Genomic DNA, 19,040 nt, shown 5'->3' on the forward strand with positions numbered 1-19,040 from the left:
CCCATGATCGCGTTGTACAGATACGCGCATAAAGCGGGGAAGGTGCCTTGGTTCGTAGTGATCGATGCGAAACGTGCGGCGTATTTGTGTTTCTCTTCTCCTGAGTGCTACAGAGTCTATACTTGGCGGATGCATGCACAGCTGTCTTATTTTTATGCAGAGAGAAGAGTAGCGATTGTGAACAGCAGATAAGTTAAAATTAGAAATTTAATTCTGATGTCCTACGTGCCAAAACCACGATATGATTATTAGGTACGCCGAAGTGGGGGTCTCCGGGTTAATTTTGACCACCTGGGGTTCTTTAACTTGCGCCCAATGCACGGCGCACGGGTGTTCTTGCATTTCGCCCCCCATCGAAATGCGGCCACCGCGGAGATAACAAGTTGCGCAACACTACATATCTGTCGTTTTAAGGGCCTGGATTGACATGTACTCTCCGCTTTTATCGGCAACGGACACATGCATGAGCACGGAGTGATGAAATTGATGAAGTTTAACTGCGCACTTCCTCGCAAAGAACAGTAGAATCGCTGCGGCGAAGTGTGAAATTGGTCAGACTTGCAGCTTATTCTAGACGACTGCATTAGGCGCGCAGATTATCGTATAGAGGATGTAGTACAAGGTAGTAATTGCTTAAAATAAAACAGTTGACCGTACACTCCCATGTGTTATCGTGTAGTGTCTCCGCAAAGTATGAGTATTCTCCAAACTCTCTCTCCAGCTGAAATAATCAAAACAAAATCGACAGTCAGCATGGCTCTTCTAGTTTTAGCCCGGACTGTGGAAAGTCAGCAGCGGCAGTGATAAGGGAGCTATGAGGTGATAAACATCCATAGCCTCTATGACGTCTCTGTCAGCAAATGTAAACATGGAATGATCGTATGATACGTCTTTACCAGCATACCCCCAAAAGATACGCACTTTGTTTCTCCCTCCAAATCTGGAAACTATAGATCGACTTTCTGCACAATGATGGCTAGATTCTGTCTCGCTGTCCACACATTTTCATTGTAATAGGTCATTTTCATTATTAAGGGTAGTCAAAATTTGACATCCATGTGTTCGCCTCGTCTCAGAATGTTCACAAGTAGACACTCGTTGAACCTCGACTTGCGGCGCGTGTATTGCATTATTCCTTGAGAAATACATCCCTTTTAAGTAACCGCATGCAGTGAAGCTGGAACTTACGAATGTTTGTTTTTTAATGAAGCATTTACGGTGCTATTTTGTTTATTTTTCTTGGTAACAATGTCTAATGCATCCAGTGTTTATTTTAAATCACCTTAGCGTAAACGATGTATGATAAATGATCCACGCACTTCGATAAGTACCGCATGCACCGCAAGCGGCGCGCAGACGTTTGAAAACAATTTTAAGCTCTCCCGGGAACTGCTGCGCGGAAATGTTCTTTCGTCATTACATACAATCCCAGTGCGCACGCATCTTCGATTTAAGGCCCTTAATTGTAAACGTTACACTGCTGACATCCATAAGGACAGGCCTCTTGAATACACGTGTAATGTGAATTGTATGAACATCTTGCTGTGTAAATGTGAACGCCAATTAGAAAAACTGTGGGCAACATTTATTTATTTACGCTAGTTTGGTGTACCAATGTGTAGATATCCCTAAAGTTGGCAGTTTGCATCACAGCTTTAAACGCTTTTGTACGTTTCATGTCGACAGGATTGGAGCTATGTAGATTGAATTGGCAATGTATACTGGCTGGCATGTCCAGGGTTATTAATGGAAGCACATGACAGTGTGAAGAGTTTCTCGTGAAACTTTGCCGGCGTGGTTTCTGAAAGAACTAGTGCGGTGAGGCATATATACGTGCCTTCCGTGCTTAATAAATCCTCTTATAGACGAGACAAGTACGCAAAGATATTTCAGTTATTCTATATAAAACAGCGGCAGTTGTGCTGGACGGTCTGCAAGAAAGAGGCCTTTTGATTTCAGAAGAAAGGGCTCTACTTTGATAGCGGAGACTTAACAAAGCCGAATCGTCCGCTCGGCGATCAATTCCGCCGCTCACAGAGAGAGTCTTTCCTCTGCGAAGGCCGAAAAGCAAATGACCGTACGCACCAGTGGTCGCGTGCAGGCCTTCCTTGCTGCGCCATAATTGATCGCGGCCGTAATGAAAACGGATCATTACTCTTTCTCGTAACGATGTAGCGGGGCGATCATGGGCGTCATCATTTATGAAGATGTTTCTTCTTCGAACCACTCGGTACGCGTCCTGTGTTCTTTGCGGTGTCGTATGCGTTGAGAAGAAACGGGGCCTATGCAATCGGCCATTTCTAACGAGCAGCGCGACCTTCTATAGTTCGAGCTCTCGACAAGTCGTATCCTAACTTGAGAAATATGGCGGACATGTATGCGTGGTTTTATCTCTCGAGTCACAGCAAAAGCCTCAACATTGATGTGCGATCAAAAAAACACGTACAGTTGCGAGTTTGAAGAACTAGGCCTATTTTCAGTGAAAGAGTAGTGCACCCAGTCCGACAATAAAACGCGTAATCTACTGTTTCGACAGAGCTAGCTTGAGTTACATGCGCTATGTTGGGTTAAAAATTATCGAGTTCGACCGTGTTTCCGTTGTGAACGACAGACGACAGAACGTGTTCGGTGTACTTTTCAGTTGGAAGGTCCCTGTCGTTTTATTTGTGTTTAAATTTGTTTATTTCTGCTTCTTTTGTCTCTTGTATTGCTTTGTATTGCTTTTTTATAGTACGGTGTACAATATTGAAAGGCAAGAGAGTGCAATCAACTTACGGAAATGCATGGTGTCTTAGGCATTAAGAAGTCTAAGCTTTGTATGTCCAGCCTTTTACAGCGAAAGCTGTATATGGCTAGGCGAAACGAAAAACCGTTCGTCCCATATTTCGCTAAACGTCTCCATTGGCTGCGCATTCAGTTACGTCGTTCTCTACGTCACACCCAAGCGCGCGTGCCATTGGCAGCGCCGTTAGTGACGTCGTTCTCTGCGTCGTACCTGCTCTGCCGAGGAGGCGTCGTACCGCAACGCCACCTCCTCGGCTCGCCTGTTGTCGCATGCGTTCGATATCTCGAGTTAGCTCGGCGTCGTGGTCAGCAGCATCCGCCCGCCACTGGCGCTTGCGTTCCACTAGAAACACAAACATGTAACCAATAATTGAGAAACGGTTCAATACCGCGTCGGGATTAACCCACTGCTAAACACTTGGGCCGCACGTTTCAGCTTCGCTGGTTAACGATCTGTACGGAGTGCTTGGGCGTTGTTGTTTTTTTTTTCGTCTCCACGTCGCAAATAAAAGGACTTCAAAGACAATTGACCCGTAAGTTCAGCCCGTCATCTAAGCTGCCCCACGAAAAGCGAAGCAAACACCTAGTCGAAATTAATTGAGGCTGAATATTACGTTAAACGTATCTTCTTACATCGGGAAGAGCATAGGTATGTATCTATTACATGACCTTATTTGTGTGACCAATGACCAATATGATCTGAATCAGAGACCGTGCTGTGTAAGTTTTGTCGATAACAATTTAAGCAATTCTTATGAAAGTAGAAGCAAACGTCAGAAGAAGCGGACTATTGCAACGACGTATTATATTCCAGAGTGACGAATTCATCTTCCGAGAATAACATTCAGTCTTGGCACCCTTTGCATGTGTGGCGCAAGTAAAATGCGCATGCTTTCTTCGTGTGTTTAACTGAATTAGTAAACGATGAATAATTATTTGCTTAATTGTGTATTTATTTAATGAATTCACTTCCACCCTAGATGCTTTCATGCTTTCAAAATCGCTTTCTTTTTCTTTTCTTTTTTTTACCGCAGGCATATCGTGTCTCCGACTACTGGAGATGTCGGCGCCATCGGCAGCGATCCACGGCCGCGGCATGTGGCTCAACTGCAGCTTCGATCTTGAGTCCGACGAGCTGTACTCGGTCAAGTGGTACAAGAACGACACCGAGTTCTACCGGTACATCCCACGGGACAGACCGCCCGCGCAGAACTACGACCTGCCGGGCGTGGTGGTCGATGTGAGTGGGTGCACTTCTATAAATGCGGTGATACTTTTTCATCTGTACTGTCGTCCTTATCAGGCAGGTGCGTTGACTGTACCGCAGTGCAAAGCTAGGCTCGTCCTTGAGGCGTCCAATTGCACCCTGCTCTTTGTAAACCGAGCACAGCTTGTTGAGTGCGCGATTGTTTTGGTAGTACTAGAATAGTTGGCAACTTTTGTCACCGGCTTTCCCTCGATATTTTATAGCCATATGTCTAGATGGCAATAACATGAGACTGAGTGAAAACGAAAGAAAGAAAAAGAACAATAGCGTGTGACGAGAAGTATAGCCGGTGCCACCAAAGTCGCAAACTTTTCCTGTCGCGTTATGTCCTTAAGAAAGCGAGTAATGACGTCAAATTTTCTCATCTCTTCATTCTATCTATAATCATATGATACCATCAACTACTTGTTTCTGTTCTTAGAGTCCACAAGGTTATTATGATAGGCCACGCTTCTCTAACGATGCATTACACATCCGATCCGCGTATAATTGTTCCTCTTAATCTCAATAATAACATAATCTAATGAAAGTTACCCGTCGTGTTGGCCTAGTGGTTATGAGGTTGCCCTCCTAAGCCCGAGGGCACAGTATCAAAACCCGGCCTCGGCGGCCGCCTTTCGATGGGACCGCAATGAAAAAAAAATGGCTGTGGCTTAACTCAGTTATGCCTGGGTGTGCGTAGCGAGAGGTACGGTGAATCTTATTGTTTAGCTTGGTTCTCTCTACGGTTACATCTTTATCGTTTAGCTTCGTACGTCTGAGTGTATAGGTTTGGTTGTTACCTCTCGTTAAGTTATGGTTACATAAAGACTAGACATTTTTAAAGTGTAACGCATTTATTTTGAAAGTCTTCATCTTGTTGTCTCTCAACTGCCACAAAGACGGTGGTCGGTGAGGCGGGAGGATAAGGAGTTGTCGTCCAGTGTCTTGAACACGTTTCGGATGCTATCCTCATCTGAATCCACTCGCCTGGCCGCTTCGTACTTACGACGCTTCTCGAGGCGTGCGGCTCGTTCTTCCTCCGTCTCCTCGGCTCGCTGCCTCCTCTTGGTTTCGTTCCGACGACGAAGCCTGGCTTCTTTCAGTCTCTCCGACTCACCTTCCATATCTGCCAACGAATCCCACCGGGCCACTCCTTCTATATGCAGGGTGTTTCATCGAACACTTTCAAAATTTATTTAAGGTGGCCTGTGGCAGATAGCCCAATTGTAGTTGATGGGCTGGTCTGATCTAAGAGGCGGACATTACTTGCAGAAAAAATTGAAATGCATAATCAAGTAATCAACAAAAATTACTAATTAAGTTAACTAATTGCCTGATGGCCTATATTGCAATTTACAAATTGTAGCCGTGGAGTTCGCAAGGCGAATACACTTGGAATGAATTCTCGGGATGACACCAGTTTCGAGATATTAATTCCCGAACTTTTCGAAGAAATGCATTGGCATTCCAGTTAATGTTGTGTTTCAATGCATAAAGCGACATTTTGTTAAGAAACTAACTGGAACGCCAATGCATTTCTCTGCAAAGTTCGGGAATTAATATCTCGAAACTGGTGTCATCCCGAGAATTCATTCCAAGTGTATTCGCCTTGCGAACTCCACGGCTACAATTTGTAAATTGCAATATAGGCCATCAGGCAATTAGTTAACTTAATTAGTAATTTTTGTTAATTATTCGATTATGCATTTCAATTTTTTATACAAATAATGTCCGCCTCTTCGAGTAGACCAGCTCATGAACTAGAATTGTGCTATCTGCCGCAGGCAACCTGCAATAATTTTTGAAAGTGTTCGCTGAAACACCCTGTATACGATGCATCGTCGGCTCCTCCTCTGTTGTTGCAACGCGGTTTCACCGTCTCCTCCTCTGACGTCATGCCAGATGGCGCGGCGAGCGGCGCTGCCACCTGCGGCGGTTGTTAGGCAACGGCTCAGCTCGCGTTGCGGCCACCGGCCACAGCGAAGCGGCGATGATATAGCCAATGTAGCTCTCGCTACAGAACTCACGTGTACCGTGCAGTAGGTGCACGTGGAAGAACCCCGGGTGGTCAAAATTAATCCAGAGTCCCCCATTACGGCGTGCCTCATAATTATATTGTGGTTTTGGCACGTAATAACCCCGAATTTATTCTAAATTATTTTTTTTTCAAGTTTGACCTCTAGATCATACCTCTGTCTTTTTTTCTGCATGTAATATGTTTTTCATTAACGTTTGCATGCTCCTTTATTCCATTCAAGCTTTGTTAGTCCTCAAGTTCTGCTGCCCCTGGGAGAACAATACCCGTATATTCGTTCAGTGTCCTGGAACAAAAACATAGCACGCTCTCATAAGAAGGCTGATCGTACTCAAAATATTTGAAACGCTTACCAAAATAAAAAAACTATGTAGGATTTTTGTGCTTGTCTAAAGCCCTTTTCTCATCTGTGATCGGCCAAGCAATCACATCCGAAAATGTCAATGGCCCAATGCGACTGTGTGCTACGTACAGTATCGCGCTATTCCAGTAAATGTCGTTTGTGAAACATATAACTGAATGGGAAAACGTGAAGAACGACAGGGCGTGGTCACATTATAGCCAGAAGGTGCGCGCGAGCCCTTTAAAAGTGTTCATGCCATTTAATACCACCACTTCCTTGCGGCATTTGCAAAATCGATATTTGTATTATTTCTCATCTCTGAAATGCAGTGCAGAACTCCTGCAGTGCACACGTGAAAGGGTTTTCAGCCTCTTTTCTTTCCTTAGTTTTTTATCTTTCTTTTTTTTTTCTATGCACGCATATGTTTAAAAGACGGGTCGATAAATTACGAGTCATACTTATGATTACATATATGTTTTGCTCGAAGAATGTGCCCATCTGAGCCTTGATAACGAATGGCAAAAGATACACGAGGCAGACGATCGCGTCCTCCAATGTAAATGAGGTACCACATATAGCCTGCAACTGAGCAGCTGTGCTTGCTTTCTACCGCAGATGTCCCGCTCACGTGAGGGTCACGTGTTCATCTCATCGGTGAACTTGTCCAGCGAGGGAAACTACCGCTGCGAGGCTTCTGCCGAGGCGCCTTCCTTCCAGACTGTGGTTGGGGAGAAAGAGGTCAAGGTATTTGGTGAGCTCGGTGTCTTTGTCTCAGCATGTACAAGTGGCTGAGTGAAAAGAAAAAAAAAAGAACACAGAATACGCGACTAAAAAGAGATAGAAGCTTTGGCAAATACAGCAATAAAGAACCACGTCATTTAACGGGAACTAGTAATTATTTATTTTTACGTTTCGTTGGCCTAGCACGACTGCAGAGTATAAAATCACGGCCACTCGAGCAAAGCATTCAATCGAGTGACTGTGATCAAACAGTGACTGCAAGGACAAAAATTAGGAGAGTGCAATTGATTCAAAGTCTTGAAAAGTGTCTCACTGATCTGGGTCGTTCTAGTCCAATTGTCGCTCGAGTCCGCTTGGTCGTTCGATTCCAATCCAACCTAGACCCATTAACCCTATCATGGCTTCGAAAGTTTCTTTCTAATCGCCAGCAGGTAACGGTTGTTGATACCTTTCTTTTCTTCTCTTTTTTCTGCCGTAATTTCTGGTGTGCCTCAAGGCAGTGTACTCGGACCACTTCTTTTTTTAATTTACATCAACGACTTACCGAATAACATATTCTCTTGCTTGCGCTTATTTGGCGACGATTGTATTGTTTACCATGCAATTAACAATCCTGCTCACCACGTGGCACTCCAAAGTGATCTTGAACGTATCAGTGACTGATCTGCTACGTGGCTCTTGTACCTCTGTGTCCCCGTCATTTCTTCATTTCCGCTTTTCTTTCTTCATGTTTTAATTTCCTCTATTCCCTCCTCCTGAAAAGTAGGCAAGCGTTGTGCCCCTCTCGGTGGCAGTTGTCAGCTTGCTCCCTCCCTATTTCCTTCGTGTCCTTGTGTTATATGTGTACAAACCAAATAATAATAATAATAATAATAATAATAATAATAATAATAATAATAATAATAATAATAATAATAATAATAATAATAATAATAATAAATTGTACTTGAACGTGTCGAACTACAAGGTAATTTCTTTCACTCGTAAAACTGTTCACTCACAATTTTCCTATCACTTTAATACGAACACAGTGGCCCAAACCCAAGACACAAATGCTTAGGATTTTTGCTTTCGCCCAATCTTTCGTGTACTAATCATATCACTTTTACCTGTGCTAACGCTTGGATATCATTAGGGTTCCTGCGCCGCTATTTGTGAAATGTCCCATCCAAACTCTTAAAACTAGCTTATTTAAGAATCGTTCAGCCTCAACTTGAGTACTCCTCTTCTGTATGGTTTCCCCCTCAAAAATATATTGACCTTCTGGAGGGCATCCAAAATAGGGCGAGCCGTCTCATATCAAGCATTTATGCTTACCATTCCAGTGTAACAATAAAGCTTGACCTTTCATTCAATCATTAAGTATTCGCTGCGACTTTGCCCTTTTATCATTATTTCATCGATTCATTTGCACAGCTGGTCAATCCATATCTAATCTGAAGGAAGTATCCTGGACGTCACGAAGCCTGCACAATCAGTTCAGCTACACCCATTTATGGCACTACGCACGCTTTTAATTTTTCAGCGCTGCCTCGTGCTATCGGTCTATGGAACGCTCTCCTGGATAACATTACTTCCCAATCCAGCCATGACACATTTCGCAGTCGATTGGTCGAAAAGCTTGCCGTCTCAACTCTCTAGTCCTTCTGTGTCATTTTATTGCGATATCAATTATATGGACACTCCAGGCGCATTTTTGCCGTCGGCGTCGCCGTGCTGTTCGTATAAAGTCCAAGGGCGATAACACCGTCGCCGCACGCCGTATGCTATATGTGCGAGTCCAAGCGTGCGAGGAGAGCTGGCGATCGCGGCTCAATCGCGCTGCCCGCAAGGGAGGAAAGCGGGAAGGAAGCGCACCGTCTTCCGTCGTGCGCTAGGTTCCGGGGAAGAGGAGGGAGGGAAGGGGGGGGGGGGCGTTGTACTCCCGCAGCAACTGCATATTCCGCGGCCGCGCGCGCCATATCTCGAAGACGATCTGCGTTGAGGGCAGAGTCTAGGCGCTTCGACGGCTCATACTTTTGTGCGTACTGCGTTCTCGCCGCTCAGTTTGCGTTGAAGCGATAGACAGCACGAAAGTCACTTCGATCGCTGCTGCCACCGCGCTTCCTCACGCCAGCGTTTTGACAAACAAGTGCCCCCACTCATTGAGTGGGATGTGTTCATGTTTGTCTGTAAGAGATGGCACCATGCTTGTTATTTTAGTTGGAAAGCGAATGTTTGCAAGCTTATACGTCCGATATAACTACTACCCTTACTTTTTATAGCTGTCTATTAATTTGCTATACAAATCGATGCTTCGCCTCTCGGGCGAAACTGCGACTTTTTTCGCACCTAATGTAAACTTTGTGCAACGTAGAATCCCTCGGCACAGTGGGAAACGGCGTAAAAGTTCACATAACGCATTTGAAGACATGTTTAAGGATTTTTTTAAAAAGAGTGTATTTAATCCACCGGCACATCACTTCGCACACTAATTTGTCATAGTTTTGTCATAGTAAAATGTAAGTCACTGTTAGTCATATGGTAAGTTTCTTTCAACGTAGTTGTGAGCGTTTTAGGCGGTGTTTATTCGCATAAATGGGATATAGCTTGTCAGTCTTCGAGCGAAGAGCAGTGGAAATTATGCTTGGATACTTCTTGACTGTGTTCATTCGAGCGGCTAAGAAAAAATTCGTACGGCACTTATGACGTCCGTTATCGTCGCTTTACGCTTGTTTAGTATCTCCAACTATTTTATAAATATTTATGTAAAACTTGTCAAAGCGAGTGAGCAGGCTGAGTAACATCATGGCGCCATGCTACACATCACAAGTCGCCTGCTCCAGAACTGATATTGTAAGGTGCATGAAGTTTGTAGCTTGCAGCATAGAGATGTAGCACGTTTTGAAAGGTTTCATTTTGAGTTCTTGAATTAGCGTCTAGCGTGATATACCGACGCAACTTTAAAGCATTTAGCAGAAAAGTACACGTAGCACCTGTGTGTTTTCGTTGAATAAACTTCCCATTAGTAGAAAGTCAATTGTTTTGCCCCGTGTGAGGGGTTTCGGTGGAATCTATACTTGGATCAAGTGAGCAAATAATGGCGGACACTTCACGGTATACAAAAGACGCCTATCTGTGAAAATAATGGACATCGTATATTTGCAGAAATTGATTTTTGTGAGGAAAATACTCCTCAATAAATCGGCAGTGTGAAGTTATTACATAATGTTAACTGGCTCGTAAAGAAAACGGCGTTGAAAGTCTCGTGTCAACGCCCGCCTTTCCTTTCAGCGTACAATATTTATACAATTCACAAGATCTGTCGAGACTCTGTGCAAAGTTTCTCAGTGACGATGTGCCGAAACTAAAAGCGTCAACAAAGATCCTGACTGACCCTGCTTAACGCTAAGCAGAGCTAGAAGTCTGCTTGGAGCAGTGTTCCGACGGAGGCCTGTGTTCTTAATGTGTGCAGCATCTGCAATGTTAATGTTCTCTTTTTTTTTTCCTCTTTCTCGCCGTGGCCTCAGAACCTCGAACTGATATCGCATGTAAATGGCCTTCTCAAAAAGTACGTTAAAATTTGGTTTTCTTCGTGGCAGTTATTCCCGAGCACCCACCCAAGATCCGTGGCACGCGAGCCAAGTACGAAGTCGGGGAACGTGTTGACGTGTCCTGCAGAGCGCCGTACTCGCTACCTGCTGCCAAGCTTGTCTGGCACGTCAACGACCAAGAGGTATGCATTGCCCCCGAGGTAATGTTGATTTTCGCGATCGGCTCAAGGCGTAACGGAACACGCTGTAACGTTTCTTCGAAAGAGTACAATAAATCGGTTGTCGTGCCATCGCCGTCGTCTTCACCTTGTTGTTGCCACCGTCAAACACACAATTGCCAGCCTTACACAAACGTGTTGCTCACATTGATTCGCACAGTTCGTGGGATCTTCAATATATTTTTCGTGCTTTTTTATTCAACCTTGTCATTTCTAAAGAACGCAAACGATCCCGAGTGGCCCACAAATAAATTTGATGTTTTTCACCTGAAATTCAATAGTTTTATCATCTATGCACAATCCCAAAAGAGACTACATTTAAGAATATAAACAACTGTTCTTAAGAAAGTTCTCTGACATTGAGAAGTAGGTTGAATGGGGCCGATCTTGCAATGCGTAAGATATACATATAATCGGTCGACTATTCGAGCAACACGATGGGTGCTAAAAAATGAATACTCACTCAAGGGTGAACGGAGATTAGATTGAGTGATGAGATTAGGAAATCTCCAGTCACAGCATAGGCGCGGATGACATAGGAAAGGGGTGATCGGAGGTCTTTTGAAGAAACTTTCATCCTGTAGCGGACCTAAACCAGATGGAGATAATAATTACGACTCAACTGATTAGCTAAACTGAACGTAACTATCTTGAGCTGTGCGATGCACCTGCGGACTCCGTTTTATCAGTTTTGCTCGGGTTTATCAGCTTCGTATTTTTATAAATAGGATGGGTTATCTTATCTAGGATGTTCTGCCATATATATTTTTTTCTTACAGGTTCCGTTCAGCGATGTGCATGGCCTGGAGACCCTGTATGACTCGGAAGGGCTGCAGAGTTCAGGAGTTCTCCTGTCATTCGTCCTGCAGCCTCACCACATGATTGGCAGCTCGCTGCGGCTAAAGTGCGTCAGCATCATCTCCGAGACCTTCCTGACATCCAGCGAAGAGCTTATTGTCGGCGACACAGTTCCTTCCATACCATATCCAGGTGTGATTGGATGACCGCCAAGGAAACAAGGAAAATTGCTCTCTGGCACTGACACAAATCTAAGCAAGCCGCATCTCTAACAAATGCATCCGCCCTCTTAAAGGAACTACTAAAGAGGAAAACGTCACAGGCCTGCGTGGCACACGCAGCACAGTCACATCGTAAGCTGGTGGAGCAGCTCAAGAGTAGCTCCAATTTGGGCACCACGCACAACAGGGTCTTCGCGGCAGTCTGTTCGCCTCGTTTTGACGAGAACGATCTGAACTGTCCGCCCGGCGTCGTCGGCGAGCTGTGACTTGTAATGCTCTCTCCACAGCAGTCTGCTGAGCCCGATCAAGCCTTACAACTACAACTTACATGTCGGGCGCGCCGCGTTTGCAGGCACGTTAACTAGATGGCGCCACCATACTATCGGAGGCTCGGCAGCGCGCTGATTGGGCGCCTCGTCTGAATCGCATATCGTCGTCTGCGCCTGCGGACGCTGCGTTTGCAGGCATCTTACCTAGATGGTGCCACCGTACTGGCGGAGGCTCGAGTCGTCTCACCCTGTGTTTGCCTCAGAGTATTTTCCGCGGCCCGATAGCAAGCGCTTGCGTGGCTCAGTGGTAGAGTATCCGGCTCCCACGCAGCAGGCGCGGGTTCAATCCCGGCGAGAATCGGGTACTTTTTTCGCGTTTCCGGTGATAACGGTTACGCGGCCGCCGGCGGCGGCATCATCGCGACCCGAACGGCTATTGGAATGAGCCGATAACAGCTTACGCTGTAAAATAATTTCCGATGTATTAGTGAATTAGCCTTCCACAATTCCGAAGAAGCCACTCTTACTGTGACAAGAGGCTCGCGAAGCCAGAAAAGACGCAATGACAAAGGACTGGTGGTGCCACCGTCTTGAAGTTTTCGCACTAGCACGCCATGACGTCATGAATTTGGCGGTGTCTGCTTGGTCCTAGCTAACTTTTTATCGGTAAGGTGCAGTTCATTGTATTCAAAAACGGCAAATATTGAAGTTAGCAAGTGTCTGGAGCTTTTATTGGGCCAGGAAAGTCCAAATACGTAAAAATACCTGCGCCGAGGTTTCAGCGTGAAATTCAAAAAATGAGCTTTGAGCTTAATTGTTGCTTCTAGTAATCAACCTATTATCACGAACTTATTGAAAATAGAGATTTAAAATATTTTATTAGTCTGGACTGATACGTTGTTTCTCTTTAGTGTGCATTTAAACCTGTCGTTTGACTATCACATTCCTAAAAGAAAGTAGCTTAGTAATCTAAGCAAGCTACTGTTTTCATAACTCCGCCCTTGCTTCGGGAGTTTCCAGTATGAAAAAATTGGGCACTTGAATATATTTAATATACTACGTTTATTACCAATATTTTGCAAAGTTAACCTACACGTCAACGTTGCGGGTTTCAGATTTTCATATCTTTTCACCCGTCAAAAACCATGCTCAACAACCGTTTTATAGTCACACTTTTGCTCATAGGAGCATTCTAGTGGTGGTTTGTTTAAACACCTGCGTAAATCGGTGCACTTTACCTATGTCGATGCATTTGATTATTTAGCCGAGCTTAGCTTCAAAGCCAGCAATCATGTTTCAGAAGTGTCATTCAATGCATATATTAATTTAAATGTCTACAATTCGATGTCCTTGTTTGTCACTATTCGTCACTATGGTGGTCATAAATGCCTCATAAACCAGCTGTATGCACGCAAAATCCCGTAGGTCACCCTTGTTTGCCCAGAGTTGATCAACATGTGTTTACAACTGAGCAACACTACACGTCGTTGTTACTTCTTTATACCTCTGTCACACGAGCACGCAAAAACTCTTTCACGCAAGCGGTCTTTTACCAAGTTGAAAGACTTTTGAATGAAGAGGTGTTGCACAGCAGACACACGGCGCCGACGATCTCCTTTTAGTGTTTCCTTCTGGACACGCTGCCGAAAATGAGGCGCTAGCGTTCGAAACAATATCGGCCAAAAAAAACTCATGTATCTCGAAATATAAAGTGAAAACTTATTGTTTACGTGCTTTTCAAATAAATTTAACATAAGAAACGTTAATATAAAGATTTATTGTAGTAGTTTAGAGAGCGTCATCACGTGACATCCCCAGCCCCTTCGACCTGCTTACGAGAGTACAGAAGAAAATGAGCATTACTGGGTTTACTACACCGTCTGCGAGACATAAAATTATTTTTTATGATGAGCCTAGGCGACAGAAAATTACGCATTCGCTTATTTTCTTTAATGTATGATAATTGCTGGTGCCCACGGGTTTCGAGGCTACTCCTTTTTGGCCGTAAAGGAGATCGGCGAACTCCTCTTCCAGAAAAGACCGCTTCTGAAAAAAAAGATCGCTCCCTGTCGTGTGTCTGCGGGCGAAACTATTTTTCGGGAGAAGTCTTTTTGCTCAAAAGACTTTCGAGTGCCCGTGTGACAGGGGTATTATTCGCGCACCTTATGCGATTATCTACGATGTGTTCCCTTCAGAGGCCAGTCCGCATAGTCCCAGAATCGATGGTGGTGCACCAAAGTACCGGGTCAACGACCTTGTGAACCTGACCTGCAGATCTTCAGAGTACGACAGGCCTCCGGAGTTGAGGTGGTTCATTAACGACAAAGAGGTAAGCGGCCACACGCATATTTGGTTCTTGACGTCTGTTAATGCTTAAGCCAAATTTACATGGATAATTGTGTTGGTGTAGAGAAATATAGCGCACGTTACATGGAAGCAGTCATTTCCATTGTTTTCCCTTTAGTCTTGTTGTATAGCAAGCTTGTTGAACCGTAAATAGCGCGCCATCTCAACTCCTCCTGTGTCACAAAAGGTAAGAAACATGGAGGGTGTGATGTCATCGTTGTAAACCTACCACTGATTGCGAAGTATGCTCTGACCGAAAACATGAGTAAACTCCTCTCAGATCACGGGCTACGGCTACAAGACTGCTTGGAGCCCAACGAAACCTCCTTAACGACTTTCGAACGCCTTCGCTATGACATGTTTATACGAGGACATATAAACATTTTATTGCGATAGCAATTATATGGACACTCCAAGCGCATTCCGGCTGTCGTCGTCGTCATCGCCGTCGTCGTCGCCGTGAGGTTCCGTATAAAGTCCAACGGCGATAACCTCGTCGCCGCGCGCCGTATGCTGTATGTGCAAGTGAAAGCGCGCGAGGGACGCGCGCTTTCACGGAGAGCGAACGCACGGCGGAGAGCAAACACGACGTCTCCGGTCGTGCGAAAGGCCGTGGGGGGACGAAGGGGGGGGGGGGGGGAGGTGACGTTTAGCTGCGGCACTAAATGCGTATCTTGCGACCGGGCGCAAGGAGAACGGGCAACTTAATCTCCCACGCGAAAGGAGGAAAGCGGGAAGGCAGCGCGGGAGCGAGGGTGCGCGGCTTCTACTCTGCCAGGAACTGCGTACTTGTACTTTGCGCGGCTGAGGGCTGTCGCGCGCACCGTATCTTGAAAGCGATCTCCACGCGGCTCTTACTTTTGTATGCGCTGTGCTTTCGCCGCTACGCCAGCGTTTTGACAGTGCTTGTCTGCGGTCATCGAGTGTGATCTATTCATGTTTGCTTGAACGTGCTGACACCATGCTTGTCAATTCAGTTAGTAAGCGAATGTGTCTAAGTTTATGCAGCCCATAAAACTACTATCCTTACTCGGTATACTCTACTAGTAAATTTGCTCTCGCAATTGATGCTTCGCCTTTCGGGCGAAACAGTCGAAACTGCAACTTTTTTTTTTTTTTTTGGTATTTGGCATTTTGGTAACCTCGGCATTTCTGCTAATAAAGATAACAAAGTAGTACAATACTAAACGAGAACATCTTTTCTACGGAGGGATTATAAGTGCCGCGAATGGGGTGCTCGCTGTAAATTTCATCCACCATTCGCAAAAACCGGAAGACGCTCGTGATTGTTGCCACTCGCAGGCCCGTCCCGAGTACCTGGTGTGGCATGAGCTGCAGGGACACCCGAGGTACGCTGCGTCACTGGGCCTCCGATTCAGGGTGCGGCCCGAACACTTCGTGGATGAACGCATGCATCTGCGCTGCACGGTGACGCTGTCGAACGTCCTCAATACCAGCAGCGCGGAGGCGAGCATCAAGAACAAGCACCGAGCCATGTCGGGATTCAGAGCCGCCAGCGAAGACGGTGGGTGTGGATGTCGCCTTCTAGATAACAGGTTCTCATTTACAACGACTAAAAGTGAAGTTTCTTGCTAAAAAATGTGCTACTAATGAACACATTTGCTCCTCTGCAATGCCCCACTTAAAATAATGCTTACCTGGAAACTTATTTCGAGACAGCCTGTCTCATTCTCTCATCATTTTTTTTTTTTTGCATCTCTGATGTCGTCTGGCCGATCCCGGCCAGTTATGCGGGAACATGCGGCCAGTCATGCGTCAGTCATGCGGTATCAGTAAAATGCTTATATGGCGCGAAAATTATTTTTTAAACATTTTTTAAATCTCTATTTCATGTATGTATCAAATGTCTTCGCATCTTGGTCGATAGCAGTCCCTTTCCTTTTGGTTAGATGCTACTATGATAAGAATAAAATAGTGAATATACAAATAATGAAATCAGAGAATTCGTGGGGCACTAATCAGAACCTTCGCTCGTCGCCCAAGTTCGTTCTTCATTTGCTTGTTGTTTTTGTTGTTGTTGTTGTTGTTGTTGCTGCTGTTGTTGTTCTTGTTTTTTTTTTTTTTCACCTCCCAAATCTGTGCAGTGTCGAATGGGGCAACCTGCGTGTTGGTGCCATTGCTGTCAATTCTGCTGGCTTTGGTTGTACTGCCGAAGCTGTGAAAGGTGGCGTCAATCATCACGCAAAACGCAAGCAAGAATTCACTGCCTCAACAACAAACAACCCTGCTTCTTATTCGTCTGAGGACTTATACGCTCTTCTACGACAGCATTTCTGCCCGCTCAGTTGGTGCCAAGGACACTCGCACAAACCTGGACTGGCGGCGTAGTTTTGGGCCTTGACGGATGCTACAGTGAAAAAATGTCGCTAACACCGGCTGGACAGGCTCTGAGCGGCGTTTTCATCTGCATCTCTGCAACCTTGCGAATGTTTGATATGCGCTGTGCTGGTGCCTTTGTTTTTGTGAACCATCATAGCACCAACGTGTTCGTATACCGGGACAAGAGTGCTGCGTGCGAGACCAGACAACAGTTTCTTTTGTTATTAAAAGTGTTGATATCCTTACGGGATCACGTTACCTCGCCAGAAACAAAAGCTGATGCGGCAGTTACATTCGACACAAAATGACAAAGCGAAATCGAAGTGGTAAACGACAAATGGGTCTCTGTGTTGGTAACAAAATATCTGGGATAATCAAATGACATGAAAGCGAGTTGTCGCTTGTGATTGCGAAGTTAAATGTACATGCGATGCTCGCATCATCGGCAAGCTGAATAACCCTGAAGGAATGACATTGTGTTGATGTCATGACAACACGTTCTCAAAACACTTGAATACCAAGACAGACACACTTGATAGGGCGAGTAATTAAAGGAAGCCACAGTTCCTTTAATTGCATCCATCCACAAACTAGCTTAAAAGCAAATTTCATTCATATATAATCTTAGAAAGGAGCCTCTCATATAACAGCCGGTGCCGTATGATATCGTTTACACCAATATAACACATCGTATCACTACCTCAAAGATACGTTCCTTATTTACCCTTTATAATAAAGAGCTTACCCCTTTAAGTTGCACCCGACAGGTGCGAGTGAAAATGTCATCACCAGCATATTGGACAAAGCCAAGATGAAGCAGTCTTGGAGAACAATTACTCTTTGAAAACACAGTGAACAACCACAACGCTTGCATATAAATTTCAGCATCTACTACCACGGCAACAGCACTACTTTAAACAAAGTTGGGACGTTCTTTAAAAAGTGATAGGATGTTGTCAGGGCTCGAAGTGAGAAACTGTCTTTTTTCCACTGTAAGTAATGCGTGCAACTAACGCAAAGAGAGCGCGAAAATTTAGACACTCAGAGGACGACAAAGTGCCGACCACAAATACGCATGTTCGCTTTTGGTGCGAAACCTCCGGAGCCGTCACACCTGCGGAGGCGAAGACACACAATTTACTTGGAACAAGGAAGTTCTTGCGAATGAATGGCTCCTTTGTTTACCATACAACAAGAAGACAAACGTAAAGTAGCGTCGGAAATTTATGGACATTTGCCTATGGACCAGCGCATACCCAGGTTTTCCGCCGTTCCATCTGGTGAAGTCGAGATGAAAACCGGTGGAAATGAATGGCCTCACCAGCTTCAATCATATTTGGGTTCGTGTACCGAAAAACTAAACATGTTTGTTCGCATTTGGTTCCATGCCGACCCGGCCGTCACATGCCATTACATTTGCGGCGCCACCGCATGAAGGTGCCAGCGATCCAAACTCATCCCGCCCCGATCACATTGCATGACTATAACGCACTGCAGAGGAGGCACGAAAGTTACGAAAACGAACACGTGTTTTAGGAAGGTCATGTGATGGCCGAATTACGGAAACGACGAAATAGCAGACATGTCCCACGATATGAACCTTCCGCAAGATGAACTTCGCTAAAGTTCTTGTTCAGCGTTGTACTAAACCCGATGACATTGATAGAAATAATATGGAAAAGAAAGAAGACGACCTCCTATACACTGTCTCCGGATGTTCTACCAGTGTGCGTACGCGTTCAGATCCGGTGCCCTTTATAGGGCCTCACAAATCGGCCGAGCTCTATTCGCTCGTAAATCCCAAAGTGCACAAGGCTGTAACGAGCTTGCTGCGAGCACAAAAGAGGCCGCTCGTTTAAGTCGAGCTTCCGATGCGAGCTTCTAAGCGAAGTTTAAAGCACTCATTGCAAAAAAAAAAAATACTACTAAGGCAAAGATCCCAAGTGTACAGTAGGCAAAAGAGAATACCATTAAGGAGAAGAAGCGAGAAAAGGGCACCGTGCCCACGCCGTTAGAAAAAACACAATAAAAGAGATCTCAGTAAATGAAGAGACGTATGAAGACGGGACAAGTTGAAGTACGCGAAATGTGCATACGAAGCACCAGTTTTCTTTTCTCGTTCTTACCTTTTTTTATCTTTGTCAAAGCCGAGCGCGACCTTTC

General features: G+C 45.1%; 1 protein-coding gene across 1 annotated transcript in view; it reads left to right on the forward strand.

Moving 5' to 3' along the window:
* Positions 1–17,400, forward strand: part of LOC119456355 (uncharacterized) — a 46,228-nt gene extending 28,828 nt beyond the window's left edge. Inside the window, exons 2-8 of the mRNA XM_037718068.2 lie at positions 3,819–4,024; positions 7,027–7,162; positions 10,734–10,867; positions 11,683–11,893; positions 14,387–14,520; positions 15,840–16,062; positions 16,643–17,400. Coding sequence (XP_037573996.1) covers positions 3,819–4,024; positions 7,027–7,162; positions 10,734–10,867; positions 11,683–11,893; positions 14,387–14,520; positions 15,840–16,062; positions 16,643–16,719 — 1,121 coding nt within the window. The 3' untranslated portion in view covers positions 16,720–17,400. The remainder of the gene's footprint in view (positions 1–3,818; positions 4,025–7,026; positions 7,163–10,733; positions 10,868–11,682; positions 11,894–14,386; positions 14,521–15,839; positions 16,063–16,642) is intronic.
* The last annotated feature ends 1,640 nt before the right edge of the window (positions 17,401–19,040 follow it).

This window comes from Dermacentor silvarum, chromosome 6, assembly GCF_013339745.2.
Source record: "Dermacentor silvarum isolate Dsil-2018 chromosome 6, BIME_Dsil_1.4, whole genome shotgun sequence".
Lineage (NCBI taxonomy): Eukaryota > Metazoa > Arthropoda > Arachnida > Ixodida > Ixodidae > Dermacentor > Dermacentor silvarum.